Genomic DNA, 27,742 nt, shown 5'->3' with positions numbered 1-27,742 from the left:
TTGGGCCAGTGTTACCAGGATTGCATATTATTTCATGAGCTTTGATTGCACTTTAAACTGGGAGCTGCAGAAATGTAAATACACTCCTTTGATTTTATATTACAAAGTGCTTTTGAAAAAAACAAAAATCTTATTAATTGTCAGCAGTGAATAATGCTTTTGTTTATAATGCAAGGTAACCTTTGTGTCCAGCAAAATTGCTACCCTTCTAATCAAGAAGAGACTTGATTTAATAAAATCATGATTGCATTCTAGCTCTCCCCACCCCCACCTCACAACAAAACCAGTTACTCTTTTATTTCTTGTTAGTTTGTTTGTGCAGATGCTGGAACAAAACTAGCTGAATCAACTATCTTGCACAAACAGATGATTGCATCCATGTCTGGAGTAAGTATCAAAACAAACACCCCCCCCCCCCAGTTTGCTCTTCCGTTTTAACCATTTTTACCATTTTAGTATGGAAATTAAATGGTTACAAACCCCAAGGCTTCACCCAGTGTAATGGCTACTCAAAGAGGGTGGGTGGGATGTTAGTCAATTCTTCCCTACTGCAGACGGCTTCCAATTCCCCTCAGGCTATTCTTGTGGATCCCCCATCCCCCAGTAGCAGCATTTTGGGGTGTGTTTTGGGCTGCCATGGGGGGAGGGGGTTTGAAAACCACTCCCCTTGCTGAATTTGTGGAAAATCTAGGTGAGAATCCAGCCCACTGTTTGTTGTACTGACTTGCTTTTATTGGTGTGATTTGTTTGTATTGACTTGTTTTGTTATCTTGGTTGGTTTAGTTTGATCATTTTATTTGGGAGTTACCTCGGACAGGTCTGGAGAGGTGGGACACAAATTTCCTAAATAATAGAATCCACTTCATGCATCTGATAGTAAGTCTATTTAAGATGCCACAAGGTGTACTTTGTTTCTGCAGCAACAGAAAAAGATGACTGTCCCACTGGAATTTAGTTTTTTGTAGAGTTCTTTTCCTCTTATGTTCTCTCATTCTCGAGACCTATTACTTATACAATATAGTGGCTTCTTCTTTGAAAAAGTGAATGCAGCCCTCCTCTCAGCCAGGCCACAATCTCTGCAGCAAGGCTACTTCCTTCTAGATTTATTGTGTTTAGGTTATATATTGTACTGTTACCCCTTATCAGCTTTAATAAAAGTTAACAAAATTTAACAAATGTTAAAATACCATTGAGGACTGTAGTGTCAGATATTCTGTACAAGCCCTAGACTCTTTCAAAATAATGCCTATTTTATAAATATTTATTCCAGCTTTTACCACACCCAGCTTTTACCACACCCATTCCATAAAAACTAATTTGCTCATGAAAAATAACTTTTAAATGCAGCCTTTCCCCACATTCCAGTCACATTCTGAAATCTTTGTAAGGTAAACTAAAAGTAATTATGATCCACTCTGAAATCAGATCTGCACTTTACGACCACCACATGTCTACCTAAAAATATATCCCTGTTCACATATTGCAGTGAACTCAAGTACAGCCTGCAGGTAAGCGCGTACACTTGTTTGTAAGAAAGAGCCAATGCACGTTCACTTTACAGATGAAATGGGGACCAGTACCTAGATGAATGTGGGGTTGATAATTGCATGTTAAATTGTGTGTACATGCATTGAATGTAAACTGAGAATTATTCTATACTTGTATAAAATAAAAATCAAGTGTACACTGTCCATGGATTGTATGTGTGTTTGCTGCAACTTGTGAACAGGGATTTAAAACTCCTCTCCCCAGTAACTCTTACTAATGCAAAAGGCATGAGGCGATGTCATTGTATCTTCCAGCTGCAGTTCATTGGCTACTGTTTGCGGGGAGAGGGGCAGAGAAACTTGCAATGCAATGATGTCGTGTCACACATGTTGCATTACTGAATGTTGCAGAAAGGAGAGAAAGGATAATAATAACATTTTATTTATATACTGCCCTTCAGGACAACTTAATGGCCCCTCCGAGCTTTTTACAAAGTATGCAGAGGAGTTAGCCGTGTTAGTCTGTGGTAGCAAAATTAAAAAGAGTCCAGTAGCACCTTTAAGACTAACCAATTTTATTGTAGCATAAGCTTTCGAGAATCAAGTTCTCTTCATCAGATGCATGATACAGAGACTGGTCAAATACAGAAGAGGAGGGAAAGAAGGGGAGGAGAGAGAAGAGGCAATTAGGGGGGGGAAACCAAAACATTCCTTTGCTAGTATATGTAAACATCTCCTTTTGGTGTGTGGATCAGTTGGCTTCAAAGGAGTTTGCCCTGTTAGTTTGTAGCAGCCAAACAGCTAGACCATCCAATTCCAATGCAGTATGAGCCTTCGATAACCACAGCTCTCCTTGCCAGATGTATCCGACAAAGAGATCTGTGGTCCCCGAAAGCCCACGCTAGGTGCCACTGAGCTGTGGTTATCGAAGGCTCATATTGCATTGGAATTGCATGGTCTAGCTGTTTGGCTGCTACAAACTAACAGGGCAAACTCCTTTGAAGCCAACTGATCCACACACCAAAAGGAGATGTTTACATATACTAGCAAAGGAATGTTTTGGTTTCCCCCCCTAATTGCCTATTCTCTCTCCTCCCCTTCTTTCCCTCCTCTTCTGTATTTGACCAGTCTCTGTATCATGCATCTGACGAAGAGAACTTGATTCTCGAAAGCTTATGCTACAATAAAATTGGTTAGTCTTAAAGGTGCTACTGGACTCTTTTTGATTTTACAAAGTATGTTGTTATTATTCCCACAACAACCACCCTGTGAGGTGGGTGGGGCTGAGAGAGCTCTGGAAGGGCTGTGACTGAGCCAAGGTCACCCAGCTGGCTTCAAGCGGAGGAGTGGGGAATCAAACCCGGTTCTCCAGATTAGAGTCCCATGCTCTTAACCACTACACCAAACTGGAATTGCTTCTGATTGGCTGTAATGTCTAGCTTTCTTCAGATAAAAGCTCTGCAAGGAAGAAGCTCCTAAGGAGAGAAGCTAAATGCCTTGCAAAATACTGGTTTATCACGTTCCTCAGTGCATGTCATAAATGTTGGACAGAGTGGTGGCTAACTATGTAGAAAATGAGGCCAGAGATCAATCATTATGGATAAGTCCTAGGCACTTAAGAATCAGGTGATGCATTATTCCTCAGTAGACCGCCCCCCACCCCTGCACAATTTTGTATTATTTAGTATGCGGTTTCTGTGAAGACAACAGAACCCCCAGATATTTGAAGCCTATTTGATCATAACAATTCGTTCTGCTTTCCAGTTGAACTTGTCCTTTAAATCAAGCGGGTGCAACAAATAATCTGTTGCCTTTGGTGGGCAAGATTTCAGAGCAGTAGCCCTTAAGGTGATAATTCTGTTGTAGAAAAAACAAACAGGAATCTTGTGGCACCTTAACGCCTAACAAACATAAACTTATGTGATCTGGAGCCCTCTTCATAAGCTACAAACTGAACTTAGAAAGCTTCTGCTAGATTTTTTTTTTAAATTAGACTTTAAGGTGCCTGAACCTTGTGGCTTTGGAAGCAATGATGGTAGGGGGATTATCCCACTTGCAAAGCAACTATTTAGAAGTGTGGAAGAAGCAGAGTCAAAAGAAGGCCAGAAGCCTCTGGCTTCAGATCCAACCATTGTTATTCAAAAGGATGGTGCACAATACCCTTTTCATCCTTCCATCACTCAGCTTTGAAAGAAACAGTGTGTGGAGTCCCTCCTTCCAGTCACGTTGCCATACGGAGGACATCCTGACAGGGCTCTCTGCGGCCTTGTTTCCACTGCTTGTTGTCCTGTCAAGTGAGCTGACAGGCCTAGCCCTGGAGAAGACAGGAGGAGACGTGCTCTATAGTTCACGTCCATGCAATTGTATATTAACACAGAGAAATGAGGAACACTTGGGTCAGCTGCTAAAGCTTGGGTAGTCGCCACCTCTCCGCCCCAAGTTTCAGCAAATAAAGCACAATTTGTTTTATTTGGATCCAGACCAGCCTATCAAAAAAGGGGTAACTCGTTACCAGGATAAAGAGTTGGTTGCCTCAAGTTGGATGAGGAGCCAACACTAAATATTTTGATGCAGATTTGGCCAGGAACATCCTAATTTCTTCTTCCTTTAAAATTATAGTAATCAGTGGTTGTTCATCTCAGGATAACAGGGCAAAAAAACCCCATACCCTACTTACAGTCAGTTGTATTGCAGCCTGTGGGACTATCCCACTGTAATTCATCTGAGAAATGTAAACATGTCTGTTAGTGTTACTCAATTGTATAGCAATTGACACTACATTATTAAAAGACTAGCTTCTCCCCCATGTTCTGTTGCAGTCTCCATCAGTCAAGAGCACCTTTTTAACTCCACCAGATGTGGAGAACAGGGGTGGCCCACCTTCCTGCTGGAGCCTGATCCTGGTCCCAAAGAGTTGTGGATGATCGTCTTTGGGCCAGTAGAGGCTTTCAGTGGATGAGATGTGAAGGGGCTTGGAATTTGACTGTTGTGACTGTTATGAGGAACAACTCTTTTTCCATGTTTTAGTGTGGGACAGCAGCGATGGAGTGCATGAGGCAGTATGTTGGGGAAGTGCTGGATTTTATTGCTGATATGCACACCTTGACTAAATTAAAGGTGAGTATAATATCATGGTACATCAACTCTTTCTGTTGTTTGTGACTATTAAATGTGTTGTCTGTCTGTCTGTCATATTTATATCCTACTTTATCTGCTCAGATGCAAGACAGCTTATAGAGTGACATCAAGGTGCCAGCCCACAAAACATAACAGTCCATTAACAAGATTTTAAGATGTGCAGAATTTTAAAAATATAACAATAATGAATAAATGCTTTACTTTTTTGCCAATAAAAGAGGTGATTGGATCTTCTGTGTGACTCCCAAGTTTTGTGAGGCCCCAGGCAGAGAGTACTCAGGGCCCCCTTTCTGCTCACCACTAGGCACCCCCTCCTGTCCACTCACCTGCTTCCCCCTATTGCCTGTGAATTGTTCCATCCTTTCTCCAATGGTGCTAGGCTGTGCATGCAGCAAGGAGAACTTCTGCTTTGGCCCCCAGGAGCACCACCAATGTGTACCACCTGCATGCCACCCCTTGGCAGCACTGGGTAGCATGTGCAGTGGAGAGAGTGGGTAACAGAGTGCTTGCAAGAGGTGTGTGGACGGGGGGGTCAGTGGCAGTGGGTCCTACCAGAATCTCTGGGACCCGGCACCTGCCCTACTTCAGAGTGTGCTGATCCCAGCCTTGTTGGATCCAACCCAGTGTAACAGTTGTGCATAGCAGAATACCATTATTCCAGTCCATTATTAAAACTAGGGGCCAAGTTAGACATACAACCCATGGATGCTGCCGCCATGTTAAAGTGATTTTAAAATGCTGTGAGGGCCTGATCCTGATGGGGCTTGCAGTGTGGTGGGCTGAGGTGCTCTTGTTCCCCACCCCCAGTGCCTTTTCGAGTGCTGAAACAGCTGCAGGGTCCAAGTTATTAGGTATTCTACTTAATTCTATAGCAGACACATCTGATTGTCTGTTTTACTAATCTTATAAATAATTGTGCAGTCTATTTCTTTTACTGAAATGTTCTTGCCATTATTTCATGCCCATCTCTACTTCAAAGAAGTCCAGGATTACCCTAGATAATTTTCTAATCAGCAGCCAGTGAAGAGAGGTGGGCTGTAGTGCTAACTGGTAACCAAGGCAAGGAGGTCCTTACCAGCAGCTGCTGCATGGTGACAACAGTGGCAGAGGGTGGCTGGGTTACTTCCATGCTGGTTTGCAGCTGCTGATTGGCTAACAGTGCCTGGCATAGGCTGATGATCTAATTGGCCCATGCCAAGAGATGACAGCGAATCAGCAACCAAGATCCTCCGCGGCACTGCTGCTGGCACGTGATACCTGCCAATAAGAATATGGAGTCCCTCTCCCACTTGATGGCTACTTGGTAGCAGCACCATGTAATGAACCTCTCCTGATTAATGTTTTTATTAGGCTACCCAGGTCATCCTCTGTGGGTTTTTGTAAGGCTGAAAAGTAAACATCTGGGATGTTTCTTAAAAAGCCCTTCTGCTGTTATCTTGTCATTGTTGTGGGTCAAGCTGTGGGTGGCTTTCTTAAAGCTGGAAATCTCCACTCCTTATTTTGGTGACTTGGGGTGGGGGGTGGGGGGCGTTATTATCTGAAATGCATTTGATCTACATAAATTGTCAGAAAGTTGAAGGAGGGCAAGGGAAAGAATGGGAAAATGAATTACAATTTTTTAAAAGTATGAATGGCCTTTGAATGATCATTATTTTGCTCTGCAAAATGCAACTGAGCAAAGAAGATTAAGTTGTGGAGAAGAGAGAACAGAGGTTTATGTCTTCTAGCCCAGTGGGCCCCAACCTTTTTGGCACCAGGGACTGGTTTCGTGGAAGACAATTTTTCCATGGAGCGGGAGCGGGAGGATGGTTTCGGGATGATACAATTGTGCACTTTATTTCTATTATTACTTTATAATATATAATGAAATAATTATACAACTCACCACAATGCAGAATCAGAGGGAGCCGTGAGCTTGTTTTCCTGCAACCCGACACACAAAGGTGCGAGGGCGCAGGGCAGGGCAGCAGCAGCAGCTCCAGCAAGCACAGCAACACCGACCACAGCACAAGGCAGCAGCTGCGCGTGTGCTGGCTGGGAGCGGGAGGAGAGACCCAGAGGCATCATGGGAGTCAGCTGGGGCATGTTCACAGTACGCAGCTGCCTCCACTGGGGGGGGGGGGGGCAGCACAAGTGTCCAAGGCCAGAAAGCAGCTGCCAAAAATAAGTGATCTTTCTAATGAAAAGTGCAGGGCCGACCAGGCAAGACGCAGGCATGGCGTGGCTGCCCTTCCCAAGACAGTGACCACCTACCTCGCCTGCACCCTGGAGCTAGCTGTGCACTTGCCCGCCACTCACCACCTGTGCGGCCCAGTTGCTAACAGGCCACAGACCAGTACCGGACCACGAACAGGGGGTTGGGAACCCCTGTTCTAGCCAACCGGGCAAATGCTGCAGTTCATTAAAGTAGGGGGAACAGTAGAAACATGCCTACATAATTTGTACCCTGAAGAAACAGGTGCCCAAATAGAACATCAGTTTGCTCACAGGCTGATTGAATAGGTGGAAAAGAACATACTGATCAACAATTTTTTTTCAATTTGTTGATTTGAAGGTTTGTAATCAGTTTTTCCACTCAAATCAGTTCTCAACATGGCAAACAGTATTTATTTTTTTAAAAAATAATGAAATGAAAAACATAAATGAAACCAACAGTATGCCCTTAGCAGCATTTATATGTATTTATCCATAGGCAGGGCTGGATCTAGAGTTGCCCGCGCCTGGGTCAACTCAAGCCCTGCAGTCCCTTGCATGTGCGTGCATGCATGCACGCAGAGCATGCACACACTCCTGGTGCTGCGTGATGATGTCACTTTCGTGACGTCATCACGTGCCCCCCTCCCCGGAAAAGCATGTCGCCCGCTGCCACTGGAGGGAAGGGAGAACGTGGCAAGCTGGCCACCCCGAAACATGGCGTGTTGCGGTGCTGGTGGCAGCCGTGCAGGTGGCTAATTGGAGGGCTAGAAGGCCGTGCGTGCGTGTTCCCCTTCCCCGCTGATGGGGTGGCCGGCTTGCCGCACACTCCCTTTCCTCCAGCGGTAGGTAGCACGGGCAGCACACTTCCAGGGGGCACCCTGCGCTGCTGCCAGCTGCCCTGTCAGTGGGGCAGGCAAATGGCGCGGTGGCCTTCCAGCCCTCTATTCAGCCACCCATGTGGCCACCACCAACTCTACAGTGTGCCTGTTCCAGGGTGGCCAGCTTGCCACCCCCTCTTTGGCAGTGCCAGGACAGGGTAACCCCCATGCCCCCCTCAATCCGGCCCTGTCCATAGGGTGGATATCCCACCTTGTCTACTCTTTTGAAAAAATTAGATCTTCTAAGATGGCAAATATTTTCAGTTTTAAAACGTCAAAGCAGTAAAAAAAGGTCTTTATTAAATCTGTAATCACATCAATATCATTACTAAAAATAAACAAATAAGAGATAATAAGATCAGCAGCAGACAAAAACCTTTAAAAGCTATTAAAACCTGTACATAGAGAGAAAAAAATCTATAAACATCTTGTAAGGATACACAAAATGGCTTTTTGTCCCAAGACTACAGAAGATTAAGCTTCCAAAAGTTATTAAAGATGAAAACTATTTTTAAAGCTCCCATAAAATCATGATGAGAAGAATACAAACCAATCTGAACCCTCCCACACTTCTAGAGGCCAACTTCAAAAGAAAAATCTTCAAAGCCCATTAAATGGGCCAAAGGCTCAAACATGGACTGGTAATGATGAATTCCATGCGTGTGGAGCAACCTCACAGGACTTTGTTTATTGTCACATAAAACGTAGCCTTCTCAGAAGGTGGCATCCACAACAGAGATGCACTGCTGTATTTTGGTGGTCAGTAATGGCTTTTCTTGCTTATAAAGTTTCTATCAGTCTTAGGATTGATTCTTAACTGTGGAACTGATTTAAAAATTAGTTCTTCTGTGCAAGTGATGATCATATATGCTAATTTTCATATTGGGTACTGATTCTTTATTGGAGTGTATACTGCTGTGTGCATTTATTGCTTTTTTAAAAAAATGATGATATTGGGTGCATCCAACGAGTTGTGAGGGAAGCTCTGCTCATGTAATGGATCTTTCCTGTCTTCCTTCTCTAGGCACAGACCATCATGTGCCCCAGCCTCAATTTTGCCTCCAGGGTTTGGGGATCTCCAGCATAGGTGAGAGTGGGGTAACAGTGATAATAGCCCCCACACACACGCACTATTGGATACAATTCATTGTGAACTCCTTTGGGTCAAATAATTGCAGTGTTCATATTTATTGTCAAAACTGAATGTTCCAATGCTATTGCTTTAAAAATGTCTTTAATATCCCTAAGTGTGCCTTCAATGCACTGAATGCCCTTGTACCCTAGAGTCACATGAAGACATGTTCCCAACCACTCCATGAGGACACTTTTGGTGGGCATCTCAAAGTTGGTTTAGCTCAAATTGCTGCAATGGAAATCTCGCGGGGCAACCACAGGGATAACAAGGCTGTAGTTCGCTATCTACCTTGGCTATATCACCCTCCATCTGCTATGCAACAGGGGTAAGAAATTGTTGGTCATAAATATTGTTTTAAAATTAACATTTTGAATAGATCACCAAATGCCGTGGATATGATGGAGAGGAGGAATTGTGATGTTCATCACCACAGAGCAGGATCTGAGTCCAGTGGCATCTTAGAGACCAATAGAATGTAAGCTCTCAGGAGTCAGAGCTCTCAAGCTCTAAGGTGTTACTGGACCCAGGTCCTACTGTTCTACTGCAGTTCTACTGTAGACCAACACAACTACTCACCTCAAATCACCACCACACAGGCACTGCCCAATAGGAGTCCATAAAATGTGCACATAACTATGTTCCAGACAGAGATCACGATAGCAGTGTACCCACTAACTGGGAAGAGAGGCGCAGGAATGCTTTTTCCTGATGCCAACATATTGTAATTCAAACTCTAGGAAAATATGATATAACAAAAAAATAGATCATTCCTGTGACTAAAAATTGTGCATTCACTCCTGGAAAGAACTGATGTTCTGAAAAGTTGCTTTTATATGCTTTTATGCTTCTGGGGGTTTTAAGGTACTTTTATGCTTCTGGGTTTTATTGGCTGATTTTTAATGGACGTTTATTTTAATATTTGTATGGTTTATTAATGATTTTATCTTTTATATTGTGAGCCACCTTGAGGAAGGCTGTGACAAAGTAGGATATAAATGTTTAAAATACATAAATAGCAGAAATAGGCTTGGACTTACCTATCATTAAACAATCACTAGGTAAAGGTAAAGGTGCAAGCACTGAGTCATTACTGACCCATGGGGGGACATCACACATCACGGTGTTTTCTTGGCAGACTTTTTGTTATGGGGTGGTTTGCCATTGCCTTCCCCAGTCATCAAACAATCACTAAACAATCATTAAATAATACAGTGTCCAATAAAAACAGAAGCATGTGCTGAAGTCTTATGCTGGACAGCCTTTTACCCCAAGGGATTTACCAAAAGTTCTAGAGAGTCCATGTAATTGGCCCTCATTGATTTTATGAATGATGGTCTGTAGTAGACATGAGTGATTTCCTGGAGGTCCCATCACTATGAAAGCACTTCCTCTTAAACTGGGGGCCCATGTGTGCCCAGATCAATAATCAAGTGAATGCTTGAATACTTTTTATCAGTACTGAATATCAATATGTGAGATTTTAGTCATCTCTCTCTGCATATATACTGAAAAGTGGCCATTAGGGATGTGCACTTAAAAAAAAATTGGCATTTTTTTGGATTCAGGTATTGGGAACACCTTAACTATCAGTATTCACAATATTTGAGTCCAAAAATACGGATATAGTATTCGGATCTGGGTTTGGGGAGGGGGGCGTATCTGAATATATTCAACTCCATTATTTGGGATTTGAGGAAGTCTGTCTCCAGTCCCATGCCTGGGACAGGAATTTGAGGAAGTCTGACTGAGAAGTTTCAACTCATGATGTATATCCTTGTCCCTCTCATCTTTGGTAAACGGGTTTTACTGTCATTTCAAATATTTAACAACCTATTTGATCACAAGGTTTACAGTAGAGCAAAAGAAAAGTTGGCATCACCCAATGGTAAACGATGCTGTATTCACGCCGCAGACCTCCCTCAAAAATTATTGACTGTTTCCGAAGTTTAGATTATTCATGGGACACAAGAGGTTCCAGCCATTATGTTGCCTGTTAGAAAATCCAGAGAATCCCTTTTTTCGTTAAATCGTTCATCAGCCATGTTTGGGTGGGTCTTCCGAGAGAGTCAGAAACTTGCATACAACAAATTCTGTATTATTGTACTTTTCCAACAGGCCCAAAGAATTCATTGAATGCGTAACTCATATCCGTTTACTCTCCTGGCTTCTTTTGGGGTCACTGACGCATAATGTGGTCTGTCCAAATTCCCCTTCGGTTTGTATGCCCATTCCACTGGACGCAGGCTCCCATGTCGCAGATCACCTCATTGTGATCCTGATTGGGTTTCCAGAGCAGTCCAAGGTAAGGGAATTATTAGCAATTACTGTGAATAAATGCCATTCAGTTCACTGCACTCTACATGCTAACTTGCACGGTGCTGCCGACTGACTCATCCCTAGTGTCTAAATTAAATTCCATTGAATTAACAAAACTTTGTGAAGTTTTATGTAGGATATATTTTTAAGTGTATATGCCTGTGTGTATGTTTCTGTGTGTCTGGCCGTTTTCACACTACTAACCTGCTTCCGTAACGTTGCAAAATGTTGTGCAAAAAAAGCGGAAGATAGCATCTTCTTGCAAGAGTTTTGCGCGACATTGCACAAAACTCTCACGAGAAGACGCTATCTTCCGCGTTTTTTGCACAACGTTTCGCAACGTTATGGAAGCAGGTTAGTAGTGTGAAAACGGCCTCTGTCTGAATTTATTTGTATCTTGTGGCTTGTGCAATATTTTATTGTATTAAATTTAAAACGAGGAGAAACCCTGAAAGAAACAGGATTTCCCTAAATATTTCAGACGCATCTCTAAAAGAACTGTTGTCCCACAATACTGATTCTGCAAATAGCCTGAAGTTGTCAGGCATTAAATCAAACACATGCCAAATAATAACAACAACAACATTTGATTTATATACTACACTTCAGGACAACTTGTACAAAGTGTGTTATTATTATCCTCACAACAATCATCCCGTGAGGTGGGTGAGAGAGCTCTGAGAGAGCTGTGACTGACCCAACGTCCCCCAGCTGGCTTCAAGCAAAGGAGAGGGGAATTAAACCCCATTCTTCAGATTAGGGTCCTGCTGCCCTTAACCACTACGCTAGTGACTGAAGCCAGACCGTCCATTACCTTGCATCTTTAGCCACAGGCCAAGTGATGGCTGCATCAGAGATCTTTCTGGCAAGAAGGAAGAAGCAGGCTGTCAGCAATTTTTGGCCTGATCAGTGCCTGAGGCCTGAGGCAAAGGCACTTCACTTTCCTCCAGTGCAATCCTAAGAACACCATCCTGAGAGAAAGCCCCACTCAATCAACCTGAATTAGGAATCTGAGCAGACCTGCTGCAGAGTGGGCTTAAAGACTGAACTCTTTGAAAAGTTAAATCACTTACATAATTATTCCAGGTTTGATATATTTTGTACCAACATAAGCAAGAAGCGGGTTTCAGATTATACCTAGAATTGCTGCCTCAAAACCTTGAAATCTCTGGCTAATGCAGGAGACAAGGCATCTCTGGCTCCTCCCACCCATACCGTCCACAGTCCTGTCATCGTCACTTGTCCCACTCACTGGCTCTGTTGTACATATGGAATCTTTCTTGCAAAGCAAGTGGGTGAGAAGAGCGGGTACACTGTCTGTTGCTTTAGCAGTAATTTCAAGGAAAATATCTGGTACCCAGATTGCAGATATCCATTGTAATGAAACCTAACTTGACTCCGTCGTAACAGGACTGTAACATTGATCTGTCTCCCAGTCAGAAGGTCCAGGCATGGGACTGGTAAACTAAGATGTCCACCAAAAATGACCATACTACAAAATGTGAAACACAAATTCTGATTCTATTTCTGAAATTTGATTCAGAGATTTTGAATCGAGAGATATCTTCTTTGGCTTCCATGAATTTACCCACAGGGATTACGCACAGTTTTGTGCTGCATTTTTTAGTCAGCTTTATGTTCTGTGGGAACTTCTCATACCCCAAACTATTGTAGAGACCTAAGCAGATTCTGGCAACTGTTCTCAGAAGCTACAAGAGTCCACAGGTCAGAATTGTGCCCTCCCAGACGCCAAAGAACTTGGGTGATTTTTCAGCAGTTTCAGCTTCTCTATCCCTTTTCACTAACATTAGCCTTTGAATGTAAATTAAGTATTTCAATATGAATGTGTTGACATATCACTCACTATATGCTGACAGGAAAGAAAATCTGAGGGAATACTTGACAGAATGATATTCGATTAGCATTACTTTGGCAGGTGTGTATGTAGTGGAATAGGGAATAGGGAATTTTTGAACTGTAATGTTTTTGAACCCCCCCCCCCCATGGCACTGTTTGAAAGGAGCCTTTTTTCTGCCTTATTTCTCTTCCATCAGACATCCGTCTTGCACATGTGCTCCCTCTTCCATGCCTTTATATTTGCCCAGCTATGGACTGTATATTGCGAACAAGCGGCAGTGGCTCCGACTGTCCAAAATCAGAATGAATTTAGTTTCACGGCAATCCTTACAGCCCTGGAATTTTGGAGCCGAGTGACGCCCAGCATCCTCCAGCTGATGGCACATAACAAGGTGGTGAGTCAGATGGAGTGACCAGATCGGGTAGCCATTGCAGCTAAGCCAAAAGAAAGGCATTTATAGTTTAAACATTGAGACCACATGAGGGAGTTCATCCAGGGTAGAGGTGTTCAAAGTAAAAAACTATGTTAGTGGTCAATCCTCCCTGGCTATCCTATATGAGCCATTGCTCTTACATTAGCTGTAGAGTCTAGTGAATGAACTCTGAAACTTGATGTGGGGAGAGATCATAATTAAGACACTTGGAGAGATGGTCTCTGCAAAAAACCAAACACTGCTGTTGCTGCCACCACTCTTTCCACTTGGCCCAAAATGGCCCTGGCTGAAAATATGGGTGGCATTTGGAGGAAGATGACATATTGGTCCTTCTGAAAGTATTTATATAAATACCTCTGACAGTATTTGTATTTTAATGCATTTCTATATTGGCTTTCTATCAAGACATCTAAGGTGGTATACAGCTTAAAACACGAAGAGGCAAAACAATGAACAGTAAAAAAGAAACCCCTCCTTTTGGTTGTCTTTTCAGGGGTTGCTGTTAATAGCTCTCTGCCATGAGTATCTCTCTTGGCTTCCCTTCAGGGCTCACAGGTCTTGAAGCAGCTACAGAGAAGATGGGGAGATGCTTATAGATGAGTTACAGTGGAGAAATCTGGATTAGACATGGGCACGAACCAAAAAAAACCCCAAACCATGGGGTTCATGGTTCGTGGGTTTTCACGAACCATAAACTCCCATGAACTGGTGCAAGTTCACGAACCAGTTTGTGGTTCGTGGTTCGTGGGGTTTAAATGCCACCGCGGCCATTTGAGGGGTGCGAAGGCTGTTTTCGGCCTCCTTCACCACCCTGTGGGCCTGTGGCAGCCATTTGACGGGTGGAGAGGCCATTTTTGGCCTCCTCTGGTGCCTCATGGGCCTGCAGGGTGGTGGAGGAGGCTGTTTTCGGCCTCCTCCGCTGCTTTGCAGACCCACAGGCCAGCAGAGGAGGCCGAAAATGGTCCTCCCGCCCCTCAATTGGCTGCCGTGCCAGCCATTTGAGGGATGTGAAGGCCATTTTTGGCATCCTTCACCACCCTGTGGGCCCACGGTGACCATTTGAGGGCGGGGAGGCCGTTTTTGGCCTCCTCTGCCCATGCGGGCTTGTGCAGCAGTGGAAGAGGCCAAAAATGGCCTTCCTGCCCCTTGCAGGAGGAGGCTGCGGGCTCCATCACCCCAGCAGCAAGGTAAGTGTGGGGCTGGGGCTGGGGCTGGAGCTGGGTATGTGTGGGCTGGGGTGGGGGAGGGGGGCTGGGGCTGGAGTTTGGGCCATATAAAGGGCCCTACCACTTGCAAGCAGTAGGTCCCTTTAAACTATCAGCTGGCAGGCGGCAACGAGAGATAGCCCCTGCTGCCTGCCAGCTGATAGTTTAAAGGGCCCTGCCACTTGCAAGGGGCAGGAAACGTTTAAATGGCCATTTCCCCGGGGAAGTGGTCATTTAAACTGCCCCTTTAATAGGAACCAAAGGAACCAGTAGACCAGTCTGTGGAAGTTCATGGAAACGCGCTTCCACGAACCACTGGTTCGTGAACCACGAACTGGCCTGGTTCATGTGGTTTTTTGTTTTGTATTTACATTCATGCCCATCTCTAATCTGGATCCCTCTTCAAGCCAGCACCAGAGAGCCAGTTCCCAGATTTGCTTAGGGGAGGTAGTCTCCTTCTGCCCCGTCTATGAATTTCTGCAAGTCTCCATTATGGACTTTTATACTCCCCATCAAATTTTGGAGGTGGCTGTGTCTCTTCTGCCCCTATCCCTCTATATAGGAAATTCTTTGACCCAGAACCATGTTATAGGATAATTGTGGCAATGGATGAGGAATTTCTAAAATTTAATCTCAGACATGACAAAATCTTTATGCGACACCAAAATGGTCTTGGGTTGATACTCATTATAGAAGTCCCTACATTGGCAATACTGTTTATAAAATGCATAGGAATACTCTCCTGTTTTAACTGTTTTGAAATTCAATTAACCAGTCCATACCAAGTAAAGTGAATTACCCTAAAATGGGCTAATTGTTTTAGTAATATGATAGGTATGGAATCTATATACAGATTGGTCAAACACTGTAATTCCTCTGTTTACTTCTATAGTTACATAACATAAAGCTTAAAACAATTGTTTGGATTTTGTGAACGGGTTCTGTTAATGTTAAACAGTCTGTGAAATGAAGCACACTTCCTCTTCCTCTAAAACTTCCATTCGTGCAACGGCCTGTTGAAAAGCATTGCTCTTGTGCAAACAAAAGTTTTAGCAGAAGAGGACGCATGTTCCACAGCAGAGACTATCCAGGATACACAAATAGGGTTGCCAACTCTGGCTTGGGAAATTTCTGGAGATTTAGGAGCTAGGAAGTGTGGTGTTTGGGGAGGGCAGGGAGCTCAGGAGGGATGCAATTCCATGCAGGCTACCCTCTGAAGCTGCCATTTTGTCCTGAGGAACTGATCTCTGTGCAGATATCGTAATTCCGGGGGAACTCCAGACCACACCTGGTGTCTGGCAATTCCACAAATGGAACTTGTTCAGAGGATCCAATCCAATACTTACAACATCAAAACTAGTTTCTGTAAGACATCTTTCAGGTTTAGAAGAGAAATGGAAGATTTATATATTCAAGGCTCACTGCTGATTAAGAATTGTAAATAACTTCATCTGGGTAAGGAATGAATATGATCTAGGAGTAGATTTATTTTCAGAGACAATCCAGTAAGTTTACAAAGAAAACCACAACCCCAGCTCTGTGATGAATGGCAACTAGCAGGTCCAGGATGGGCTTTCAGAGGCCTACGTGGGCCAAGGATGCTTGGCTGTTGTGGAAGTTAAACCTGAATAAAGCCTCATGGCTAGACATAGCTGTGTCAAATGTGGATGTTGAATCTGAAACGTTGGTGGTTATATGTTGCTTCAGTTTTGCTACCAAAGTAATGTTTATCTCCTCCCTTTTCACTTCTGTTTCCATGAAATGTTGCACAAGACCTTTATTTTATCTCAACATACTTTTTTGCCCCGCAGATGGTGGAGATGGTGTGTCTCCATGTGATCAGCTTATTGGAAGCTTTGCAGGAATGCAATTCCACTATTTTTGTCAAGGTGGGTTTTAATTTCTTCACCTATTTACTCCCCATTTCTTCCCTCCGGTGGGGCCCAAAATCAGTTTAAAAGCTTATATTCCCTAATCTGGCCTCCTAACAACAGCCCTGTGAGGTAGGTTAAGGTGATAAAGAGTGACTGGCCCAAGGTCATTCAGCAAGCTTCCATGGCAGAGTGGGGGTTCGAACCTGTCTCTTCTAGTTCATAGTATGGCACTGTAGCCACTATGCCACGCTGGCTCTCAACCTTACCCTGAGCATGCATTTCAAAATAATGGCTAAGATCTGAAAAGCTGTGCCTGCCCTGGGTCTCTTCAGATCCCTCTTCACGGCTATTCCTTGGTTCCTTGAAAGGTTGCTCCTGAAGACTTTGAGAGGAGGATTCTCTAGAATGGCATTCAGTAATAATGCAATGAGCAGTATGACGCTTTGGGTGCTGTCTGTTACACTTCTATCCCACCCCTTCTCCATGTTATCCTTCCAACAATTCTGTGAATTCAGTTGGCCTGAGGAAGAGAGCGAGAAAGCATCACCTAATGAGCTTCTAGGCCAACTGAACCTTGGATTCCCAAGCCTGACACTCTACCCACTACATCGCCCTGGCTGTCTGAGGGCAACAGGACCTGGATTTTCCCTGGTCTGGAGCTAACACCAGAAATCAAAAGATCTTTGCTATTCCTAATGCTAAACAATAACAAGGCACTGGCAAGTCCATGCAGCTGGAAAGCATTGAGCTTAGCTTGGATGTCACTTGGCTGTATCCCTTTCCAAAAAGGATGTCACGGTTCAAAGCAAAGAGAGAAGAGGGGAAGTTTTGTTTAGTTCATTCAAGCATATTTCTCTTCTCAAGAGGTTTTTGTGTTACATAAAAACAAATTATGAATGTCTGCTGCTAAGTGATGAAACTGTTCTTGCAGCGGCACAGGGGAATTGTCCTCATGATACAGTCAGATATTTCCGTCTACAGGACAGGAGGTAATTGGGGGCAGGCAACAATGGTTATTTGAACATATTTCCAGTAGTCCATCCAGTAGATTTGGTAGCCTTTCAGGGATATGCAGTGGGTCAGTTTTAATCAACTCAGAGTAATTTCATTCAGCAGACACCAGAAAAGAACACAAGGCCTAACAGACACCTTCATAACCTCTCCAGCCATAAATAAAACCTGGGCTGGAACTGCTCCAGATTCCAGTATCCTGAAACTAAGACAAAACATGAAACTGATTACTGGACATTACACATGCACACGGAGACTGATCTGGTTTTCCCTTAGACAAACAACATCTGTCCCTAAATTATTACCCGCTTTGGAGGAAGACACAAACAAGATCTGCTCTCCGGTGCAGATGTAGAGATACCAGGACTGCAAGAGTATAATCAGGACAAGAATGTCTCGCGGCCCCTGTTCAGCATTGTAGCGCTAAATCAGAAGCATAGGAAAAGTTATTCCCAAAAGAAAGCGCCATATGTCTCAGTGAAAAAATGAGAGATCATGCTCTAGGTTTCTCTAGCTCCAATACTTTTTGTAAACAACATCTGCCTTCCACTGTTTCTCACAGTCCCCTTTTTCTTGATGTCTCCCCACCCCAGGAACTTTGTATGGAGTCACATTCTTGGTCCTCCTAACTCATTCTAGCAGCAGCACTCCCGAGTGTCAGGCCAAGAAAGGTCTTCCCAACATCTGCAGTGTGAGATCTTTTAGGTTGGAGGAGATGCCAGGAATTCTGCATGCACTGTACTGTTGAGCTATGATCCCTTGTCCTTTAAACTAAGAATATTATAACAAGCTTGAAATTATAACAGATTGACTATGGTCTGTGTACTATGACTAATACTGAGTCTCTGTTGTCCTATAGCTGATTCCGATGTGGCTACCAATGATTCAATCAAATCTAAAGGTAAGTGATCCCTTCCATCTGTATGCTCCTCTAACCTTGATCTAAACCAATTGAGCATTCTCAATATTACCTATTGGAGGAATTAAGTACACTGGACTTTGTGACCAAATCCATTTTAAGAATTCCAGAAGGTGGATTGCCACCTGGTTGCTTGGGACCAATTTATACTTGTCCCTGGTGACATGGGCAGCTGTTTAAAAGCATTTAAAACTGAAAGGACTGGCTCAGCCATTCATGCCCATAAGATGAAAGTTCATCTGGTCTGCACAGAGCAAGCATAGCGGATTTCATTCTATCCTTTTTGAAGGATTATACCCACACTGGAAATGACTGCAGAGAAAGGTCTTTGAACTTCTTGGCTTTTTAACTGTGCCAAGGGGGAGAAGTTTCACAACTGGACACCACTTCTGAGAAGGTGGATTGCCACCTGGTTGCTTGGGACCAATTTATACTTGTCCCTGGTGACATGGGCAGCTCTTTAAAAGCATTTAAAAGCATCCCCTCTAATGGTGACATTAATGGTTAAGTGATCTCATCAAATCTCAGAAGCTAAGCAGGGCTGGCCTTGGTTAATGATTGGATGGGAGACCTCCAACAAAGACCAGGGTTGCAGAGGCACACAATGACAAACCACCTCTGTTAGTCTCTTGCCATGAAAACCCCACCAGGGGTCGCCATAAGTCAGCTATGACTTGAGGGCACTCGGAAACCACAAAATAACAGTCTCATCAAGAGGACTGCATATAGCCCTCTAGAACAGGGGTCTCCAACCTTTTTGAGCCTGTGGGCACCTTTGGAATTCTGACATTAGGTGGTGGGTGCAACCACAAAATGGCTGCCACAGGAGGCGGAGCCAACCACAAAATGCCATGGAGTGAGGATATGCATTACTGTAATAATAAACCTTCAGTGTGTCCAGCAGAAGCTCTGCTTAAAAACAGTTTGTGGAGATCCTTGTATTGTGATGGCAGCTGCTGCCAGGGCAACGTTTTTAAAAGTCTGCACAGCCAATCAACTCTCTAGTGGCCAGTCAGAAGGCGTGCTGGGCAAAAGACCCATCCGGCCCCACCCATTTTCTTAAAAACACTTAGTGGGCACCAGGAAAGTTGTCAGCAGATGCCGTGGCACCCACAGGCACTATGTTGGGGACCTCTGCTCTAGAAGATACAGGATGCTGATAACAGTTAAATATCAGTTTTTTAAAATGGCAGAGGCTTGCTACAGGCCTTAAGAGGTCATAAAACGGGGAGATTTTACTCAGGTGAAGGGCAATGAATCTCCATGATTCATTGCCTGACCTCAACTTGTAGTAATAACAACAGTTGGGATTTCATGTGGGTGTTGAAGGAAGCATTGACATAGTACCCTTTGTCTGTTTTAACAGCATTTATCTGCTGGGCTCCAACTTCGCCTGCAAGCTATTCAGAACAACGTGAACCATCATAGCCTTAGAATGTTACAGGGGTCTGGCCAGATGAGCACAATCGCCTCCGTCCTCCGCAAATGGCTGCAGTGCACCCAGTTTAAAATGGCTCAAGTGGAAATCCAGTCGTCTGAAGCGGCGTCTCAGTTTTATCCTTTATGAATGGGGCAGAGGTACCAGAAGCTTCAGTTTAGTCTAGCAATAACAGGGCTCAAACGAAAAGATTAAATGCCATTTTTTTTTAAAAAAACAAAAAATAAAGAAGTACTGTAGCTACACTTTTTAGTCTCCTAGATATATAGAAATGGGCGAACTGGCTAGCTAATAGTCTGACCATGTTGGTACCCGTAACCGTAAGTCAATCTTTGCTCATGTGAGCAGTGCCCTGCAAAGTCTGTGGGACCCAATCTCTGAAAATGAGGGGTTGTAAAGTTAGGCCTGGTGTACGTATAAAAAGATGTTTAAACATTTCCTTGGTTATTTTTTTTTAAGAAGATGACTTCCTCCCATTACCTTTTTTTAATATTCCAAAATTGTATGTATTCAAAGATACCAATGAAAGTTCTATGCTGCTATTTTTAAATTACTACAAAATGAGCAGGGTTTTAAAGATCCTTTCTAATGCCTTTTTTTGTCTTAAAGCTCACACTTGGCAATGCAATAGAACTTGTCGCTATGAAATAGTGATTGTGTGATGAGGCTTTTAGCAGTTTTTCTTTCCAGATGCTAGTGATGGCTGGCAAGCACAGGCAGTGCAGGAGGGTTAGCTATCCAGCCTGGGTCCTGGGGCCAATGAGGCAAGAAGGGACCACTTAGAGTGCCAGGAGAAAGATGTGTGTTTAACTCCGTAGATATAAGACTTGGGTAACCATGTTGGTCCATCACCAAATCCAAAAACAAAAGCCATGTAGGATCTTGTATTAAGACCAAGCTGAATAGTTTGACATTGTGTGCAAGCTTCTGGTTCCATCCTGGAAGGAATGCTCTGCTGACTCCAGTGGGTACAGGGTATGGCTAGTATCAGGTTGCACCCCTGGCCTTCAGAGAGAAAGGAGAAAAAATGGAAGCCATCCAACTGAACATCAGCAGTTGTTCAAATGTGCCTCTGACGCCAGACAGAATTCACAGATCCCTTGAAAAGCTGAGAGCACAGAAAAACATGATTATCTGTTTCCAATAATGGAGGTTAATTTGGCTGGATTTGATAAGTAAAGGGTCAAAAGAAGCCAAACTGAGTTAATTGTGCCTTCCTGGGCTCTTTTTCTTTGGCTGAAAAGTCCCTTTCTTTGCCCACTTGCATTTGATGAAGGGAGTTCTGAGTCTTGAAAGCTCATACCCTGGAAATCTTGTTGGTCTTTAAGGTGCTACTAGACCTGAATTTTGCTCTTCTACTACAGACTAACACAGCTACCCACCTGAAATTTTGGTGTTTTCTGCATGGTCACTTTACAGCATTTCAGAATCTATTCAGCTTCTCACGTTCTCTAGAGTTCCGCATGTGCAAGGCAGTCATGGGAAGCAGAAGCCGTTTTTGTCCGTCTTTTCCTTGTTTTTCCCCCCCTGTGCACATTTTGTGATTTTTTGAAGCAGCTGCCCAGTTGCTGCTGCCACATACTATGTCCGTGCAGAATCAAAAACTCCCATTCTCCTTCTTGGCCCCCACTCTTCCTTTCCCCCAGGAGCTGATTGGTCTGACCGCGGGTAACCACTCCCACCCTCCTCAGCTCTCTGAACTCCTTTTCTGCCATTTTTATCAGTAAAGTGAGGTAAGGGTTATAAGGCTGCTTCTCTGTTCACTTCCTTCCTCCCAGGTATGCATACACTCTCTTATTTTTTTTTCTTCAAAGCTAGGAACAAGTCCTACCATCGTTGCTTATTCCTTGCTAGCTTTAAAAGCCAGGAGAGGTTTAAATGGCTGCTTTTCCCTTCCTCCTTGGTGGTATGAGCACACACTAATTTTTTTGTCAAAGCTAGGAATGAGTTGTAAAATTACTGCTCATTCTTCCTGGCTTTAGAAGCCAGGAAATGGTTAAATGACTTCCCTTCCTCCCGGCGTCTTCTCCTAAAGCCAAAGAGGAAAGAACCCCAAGTGTTTTGTACAACCTTTTGCAAAACAAAGTGGCAGGGAAGCTGCCAGGAGGGAATGAAGCAGCAGCGTTTTAACCCTTTCCTGGCTTGTCTTTAAAAACACATAAATGAGAATGGAACAAGCATGAAAAGTACATGTTTCCCCCCAGAACTCCACCACCAATTGCCTTTCCAGAGGGCACGGGACAGCCCAATCAACAAATACAGGGGGGATGGGTTCCAACATTGCAACATTACTACTCACACAAACAATTTAAAAAAAAAATTACATCGGCTCCAGCCCACACAAAATGCAGCTCCAAACAGACACATCTCAACTCAATCACCTCGAGTCATACAGTGCAAAATGATGGGATCCCAAGCCATTTCAGCACCGATCAGTGTGAATGCTCAGCATCACCGGCTTAAAATGTGCCATGTGGAATGGGCCTTTGTCCACTAAGTCACGGAAGACAAAAGTCACTAGTAGCTACATTAGTCTGTAGCAAAATCCAGAAACAAGAGCTGTGGGTTTTTTTTACAGGTCAGCCTGGTGAACTTGAAGGCTTGTGTTATTTGGGTTGGTCTTAATAACAGGCGTGATTTACTTAGATTTATTTAGAAAATGCATATATGCTGCTTCTCCAGAGACTTGCTTGAAGCAACTTATTTATTTAGAAAAGGTATAGGTAATACATGGCTTTTACTTCTTCCAGGTTAAATATTTATCTCTCTTTCAATTCCTGGCAGAGCCAGCTTCAACGGTTGGCCTGGCTGAGTGCTTACTGAGGCCTACAGCTTAACAAAGGGCCTACCTCCAACCAAAAATGCTGGGTTTATCTCCCAATGGGAAAAGATTCTGAAGGCTATGGTGGAAACAGAGACTAAGAGAACTGTGTTCCATTGCCTCCTCCAGGTACTCCTCTCAAGTGGCCCAGAGGCTCTTGAAGTACTGCAATGTCTCCATCGCATTCCTTTTAGACTCGCTGGTATTGATGGGACTAAAAGGAGAATGAGCAAGAAGTCAGACTCTTTTCCCTCCAGTGTAGCCAGAAAGGAACCATGACTGAGGGCGGCTGCAACTGAGGGCAGGAACAGAACTAAAATTGGAAAGGGAAGTAGCCGTGATTGGGGAGGGAAGAGGGATGTGCAATGGAGGGGCCTGTGGACACCCTGTACCCCCTCAAACCTTTACAGTGGGGTGGGGCCATGAGATGTACCTCTCAGCCAACAGGGAAACCTTGCAGGGTACAATATGGGAGAAGACCATTGAAAGATTAGGCTTCCAGGGTCTTGTAGGAGACCCAAAATGCCTAGAGCCAGCTCAGCTTGCTAGAAGCATTCTTACAAAGTGCACTTAGAAATCGAATAGTTAAACTGTGTCACTTCACTTGTCTTTTTGATTTAAAGAACTGTTGAATCAAATATCTTAACCTCATTTTGTTGCAGCCTCTTTTCCTGTAATCCTCAAGCTACTAAGGGCTAAATTAGATGTGATAAAGATAGTTATGTGTATTCATGCCAGCGTCCATCCACTGATGTGAAAAATGCATGCTGGGGACTCCTATTTTGGAGTGCGTACACAAGAGGAGCTAAAGCCCTCTCCCTTTTCCCACCTCACCAAGCTGTGTTCCCCCTTCCACTGTTCCAGCCAATGTAGAAAGTCACAGTCATGCCTGATGTACATACTCCATCCCTCCTCAATCAGATTTGCTGTTGTCTGAAAGTATGAGCAATGGAGTCCTGTGAGGTCAGGTGACAGAGGGAGTTTTACACACACACACCCTCACCATGTGTCCCATTTTGTGTAAAAGAATAGACCCACCCCCATTTTACATGGGAATATACTGATGCATAAATACATACATATTCTCTCCATCATACCTAGTTTAGCCCTTGGTATACCTCTGTATAATATCTTATGTAGAATTCTATATTTTATTCTTTCTTTAAATAGTGTAAGATTTAAATTGTCCCATTCCTGATGTCTCCAGGGAGAATATGAACGTAAATATTTCCCTGGGAAAAGGCTTGGGGTTGTAGATTTGCATATATAGTACATAGAAGTTATAGAAATGCCGCACAGTACGCTATGTGAAATATTTTTTTAAAGTAAACTTTTAATAGCATTGAAAGGGGCCGATCCACCAAGATGTATAGAAAACACACACCTCCTGTTGCTTTTGCAGTGGGCTTAGGATCAGGGTCTAAGAACAGCAGAACTGTTCCTGTAATATTAACTTTTTTTGTGCATATGCAACTGAGATACACTTCTATTTATTGCTATAATCTGCTGGATCAAAGAATCAAAAAATAAACATTTCATCTTTATATTATTAAGATGCTGTAAAACACATCACTCTTTAATACTACTCTTAATAATGTTTGTTATGGTTATTTTCCTTCCAATAAACTCACTATCATATGATGATGGCTTTGTTACTGTTATTATTCTAGATGTACTCCAACCACATTTCAGATTGCTCAAAACAGTGATGAACAGTGTACGCTTAAAAACCTTCCTTCAGGAGGATCTCATATGGGGACTTTGCGCCATTATCAGCTTGCAAGTGTATTGCTTGGTGGATCAGATGCAATTTGGGGGCAGGCATCAGTTGCAAATCCTGAAAACACAGAAGAGTGGATTGAGTAGAAAAGATTGCAGACGGAGTTGGTAGGGCTGGCCCTCCCCCTAGCCTGCTGCTTGTCCTAAAAATCCTCTCTGAGGGTCTGGAGACTTCCTGAACAAAATGAGCCACAATACAAGGGACTGAGTGAAATTGCCTCCTCCACCGCCAACCCAGCCTACTCATGTTGTAGTACATTTGGCTCGTCATGAGTGTCCCCTGCCATTCAGAAAGGTTCTTTGAGAACCACCGCAGTCTGCTGGGGAAAGATGGAGAAAGCTCTGTTTCACCGAGTCCTGTGAGCTTTTCTGCTGTATGCAGCGCAGAATCCCTGCTGGGAAGACAAATGTTTTAAAAAAGAACACTATGCAATGGCAATAATTCTTGCAATTGGAGTGACCACCATGGGCTCTGTTTCTCTTTTTCTTTTCTACATTCTAGAGATCTGACAACACACCAGCACATGGGGGCAGGGGAGTCTGTGTATACCTTCCATACCCCCAAACTGTCCACCCAGTTCATACTATGCAAGTTAGTTAGGGCTGAGTCTCAAGTATTTTGCATCACACAGAAAGAGAAGGCTAAATGAGGATCTAGGGCACATGAATGGACAATTGTCTCTCTATAATGTCCTGCCTCTTTATGCTCATATACACATGATGAAGTGGATGGGTAGGGAAAAGGGGACTCAGAAATGAAAGGACTATTTGCCACTTGTGTGGTGGTACTAAGCCGACATCAAGAAGAATAATCCCATCAAAAATGATGCTGCTTCGTTCTCTGGATTGTACACACTGCCTCTGATCTGAAAATACTCACCTACAGCAAGGTATTTGTTTGTTTGTTTATTAGCTTGCGCTCCTTGCTGAAGCTCAAATCTACTGACAAAAAAGCAATTCAATCAGATCTCGTAAAACATCTAATAAACAATGCCATAGGATATGGATTGGAAAATTAGAACGCAATGCAAATGAAAAAACAACATAAGATACGACATACTGTAAACAATAAATATTGAAGATAGTGTGGTAAGAGCAAGACCAATAAACGTATGCATTGACAACAGTCCTATTCCATTTATGAAAGCACGCTCCTGAACTCTTCCATTATGCTATGACCTTATTTTCATCATAGACATTCCCTCCTGTCCATGTTTGTTGTACCCATTCTGTGGAATGATAGAAGGGTGTAAGGGCCTTCCTGGCCTCCTCAGGCCACAACAGAAGGAGCCACGACAGAGAATGCCTGAGTATGGGCTGCTGCTGATCTTACACATTCACAGGGTGGCACCTTCAGATGGCTTTGTTCAGACGAGAGAAGCTGAGGCAGTGGAGCACACCAGGAGACAAGTTCCTGCAGATATGTAGGATATGCAATTCTCTGGATCTTCCCCCTTTCCCCCACCCTCAAGAGCAGTAAAGTCAGCCTGGATCTGCAGCTGTTCTCGATGCACAAAACCTTATTGTGGGGGGCTCAGACACTTAATTTATGCAAAAAGAGGTAAAACCAGAATTTAGAAATTATCTAAAGGGCATTATATACTTAGATACATTTTAGCATTCGTTTCAAAACAGTATGCATGATTAAATCATGTGTAAGGGTTCCTATGTCTCCAATAACATTTGGTAAAGCAGAAGGAACTTAGAGTTTCAGCTGCCTGCCTGTAGTAGAGAGCATCCTGCCCCTGCCCCCCACCTCAATCATGGCACTCAGTCTACTGAGCAGAAGGAGAAAAATGTCACTTCCAGGTGATAACATCACCATACGGTTTAGGCAGTTTCCCACATATGTCTCCAGCAGGTTGGCCGTGATGCAAAACTGCACTGTGCCCAGACTTAAGATCAACCATTAGCATCACCACCATCTAGTTTTTTAAGAGAGGGGGGTGGGAGAAAGAAACTAGGAGGAAAGAAACAAGGAGTGGATCAAAAGGTTCTCTTCTGCTTGTGAAGGAATCGTCTGTGAATGGAAGTTCACATTAAGTACTCCATCTGTGAATGGAAAGTCATTCAGTGAAGGAGCCTTTCCATAAATGGAAGATCCCCTCCGCAAATGGATCCAACCTATAGAAAGAAGAGAAAAGATGGACTTCTGTGGTTCAAAGATAGTCCCATGCTGGAGGATGGGTTTAAAGGTGAGTCCTGAAATTGAAAAGCATTGAAGACTGCTGCTCTGGAGGATCCAAACCAAACTATCCTCACCCTTTAAATGCAAAAAAAAATTATCTGAAGTTGTTAAATTTCTCTGCTCCCTTTCTCTATCATATCCATTTTGTTCAAACTGAGCATGCTTGGAAGATATAATGAGCATAGGCAAATCATTCCCTTCCCTACTCAATTACCTAGGATCTTGACACTAATGAACATAATTAAAACTGAACACTGGATCTATTATCGAAATTTATTCAGGACTTCCTTATATTCAGCATTCTTAGCAACATAAATTTTTTACTCAATTACTTACTTCATGAAATTAAGGGTCGTTCATCTTATAGTTTTAGAATATTACAAGCTCAAAAAAGTGATTCCTACTTCCTTCTCTTTTCCATATGAACTGAATATAGGACAGTAGTTAAATGCCCTACCCTTTTACTCTTCCCCAAGCATTGAGATGTTTGGTTTCCTTTGGATGAGAGAGAGCACCCGGCATAAGAAGGGACAGCCCTATAGGGCGGAAAGTCTGCTGGCCCATATCAGATGCCCACAAGGAGAGCTCCTGCACCCAAGGTACTCCATCTTCAGTCACCGCACAGATATGTCTGTCTGTGTCTCCCAGACTTCTTACTGTTCTTTCTTCACACAAATAGAGCTGGATCCAACCAGAATCCAAATGGTGCAGAAAGGAAGTGGTTCTCTTTGACTACCAAAATGGCTATCCTGAGGATCATGGAACCTGAATGGGCAAAAGCCGTAAGTGATTGGGGAACTGGGTGAGATTGAGTGAAATAGTTGACTGGAGCCAACCTTAGCTGACTGGATTCAACCCTTTCTCCTCCCCCTTCTCTAGGGGGAGGGGTATCTCCAGGAGAATTATAAAATTATCTGGAATCCATCTCCTGAAAATTAGGTTGCATTGAGGAAACGTCAGCTCCATTCTGGGCATGGAGCAGGGGTCATTGGGGCAGTCAAGGGGGGGCCTATTTGTGAATTTCCTGCATTGTGCAGGGGGTTGGACTAGATGACCCTAGAGGTCC

The 27,742-nt window shown here is 43.5% G+C and overlaps 1 protein-coding gene across 3 annotated transcripts in view; it reads left to right on the top strand.

Annotated features, from left to right (window-relative positions):
- UNC79 (unc-79 homolog, NALCN channel complex subunit) overlaps window positions 1-20,017 on the top strand; it is a 145,572-nt gene extending 125,555 nt beyond the window's left edge. For all 3 annotated transcript variants that reach the window (XM_054972102.1, XM_054972101.1, XM_054972103.1), the window contains 8 exons: window positions 310-387; window positions 4,515-4,604; window positions 8,984-9,159; window positions 10,950-11,136; window positions 13,205-13,402; window positions 16,458-16,535; window positions 18,391-18,432; window positions 19,817-20,017. In XM_054972102.1, the coding sequence (XP_054828077.1) occupies window positions 310-387; window positions 4,515-4,604; window positions 8,984-9,159; window positions 10,950-11,136; window positions 13,205-13,402; window positions 16,458-16,535; window positions 18,391-18,432; window positions 19,817-20,017 (1,050 nt within the window). The remainder of the gene's footprint in view (window positions 1-309; window positions 388-4,514; window positions 4,605-8,983; window positions 9,160-10,949; window positions 11,137-13,204; window positions 13,403-16,457; window positions 16,536-18,390; window positions 18,433-19,816) is intronic.
- Window positions 20,018-27,742: the final 7,725 nt, after the last annotated feature.

Source organism: Eublepharis macularius, chromosome 2 (genome assembly GCF_028583425.1).
Source record: "Eublepharis macularius isolate TG4126 chromosome 2, MPM_Emac_v1.0, whole genome shotgun sequence".
NCBI classification, from domain to species: Eukaryota; Metazoa; Chordata; class Lepidosauria; order Squamata; family Eublepharidae; genus Eublepharis; species Eublepharis macularius.
Note: the sequence above shows the minus strand (reverse complement) of the source record. Positions and strands in the feature narration are given on the sequence as shown.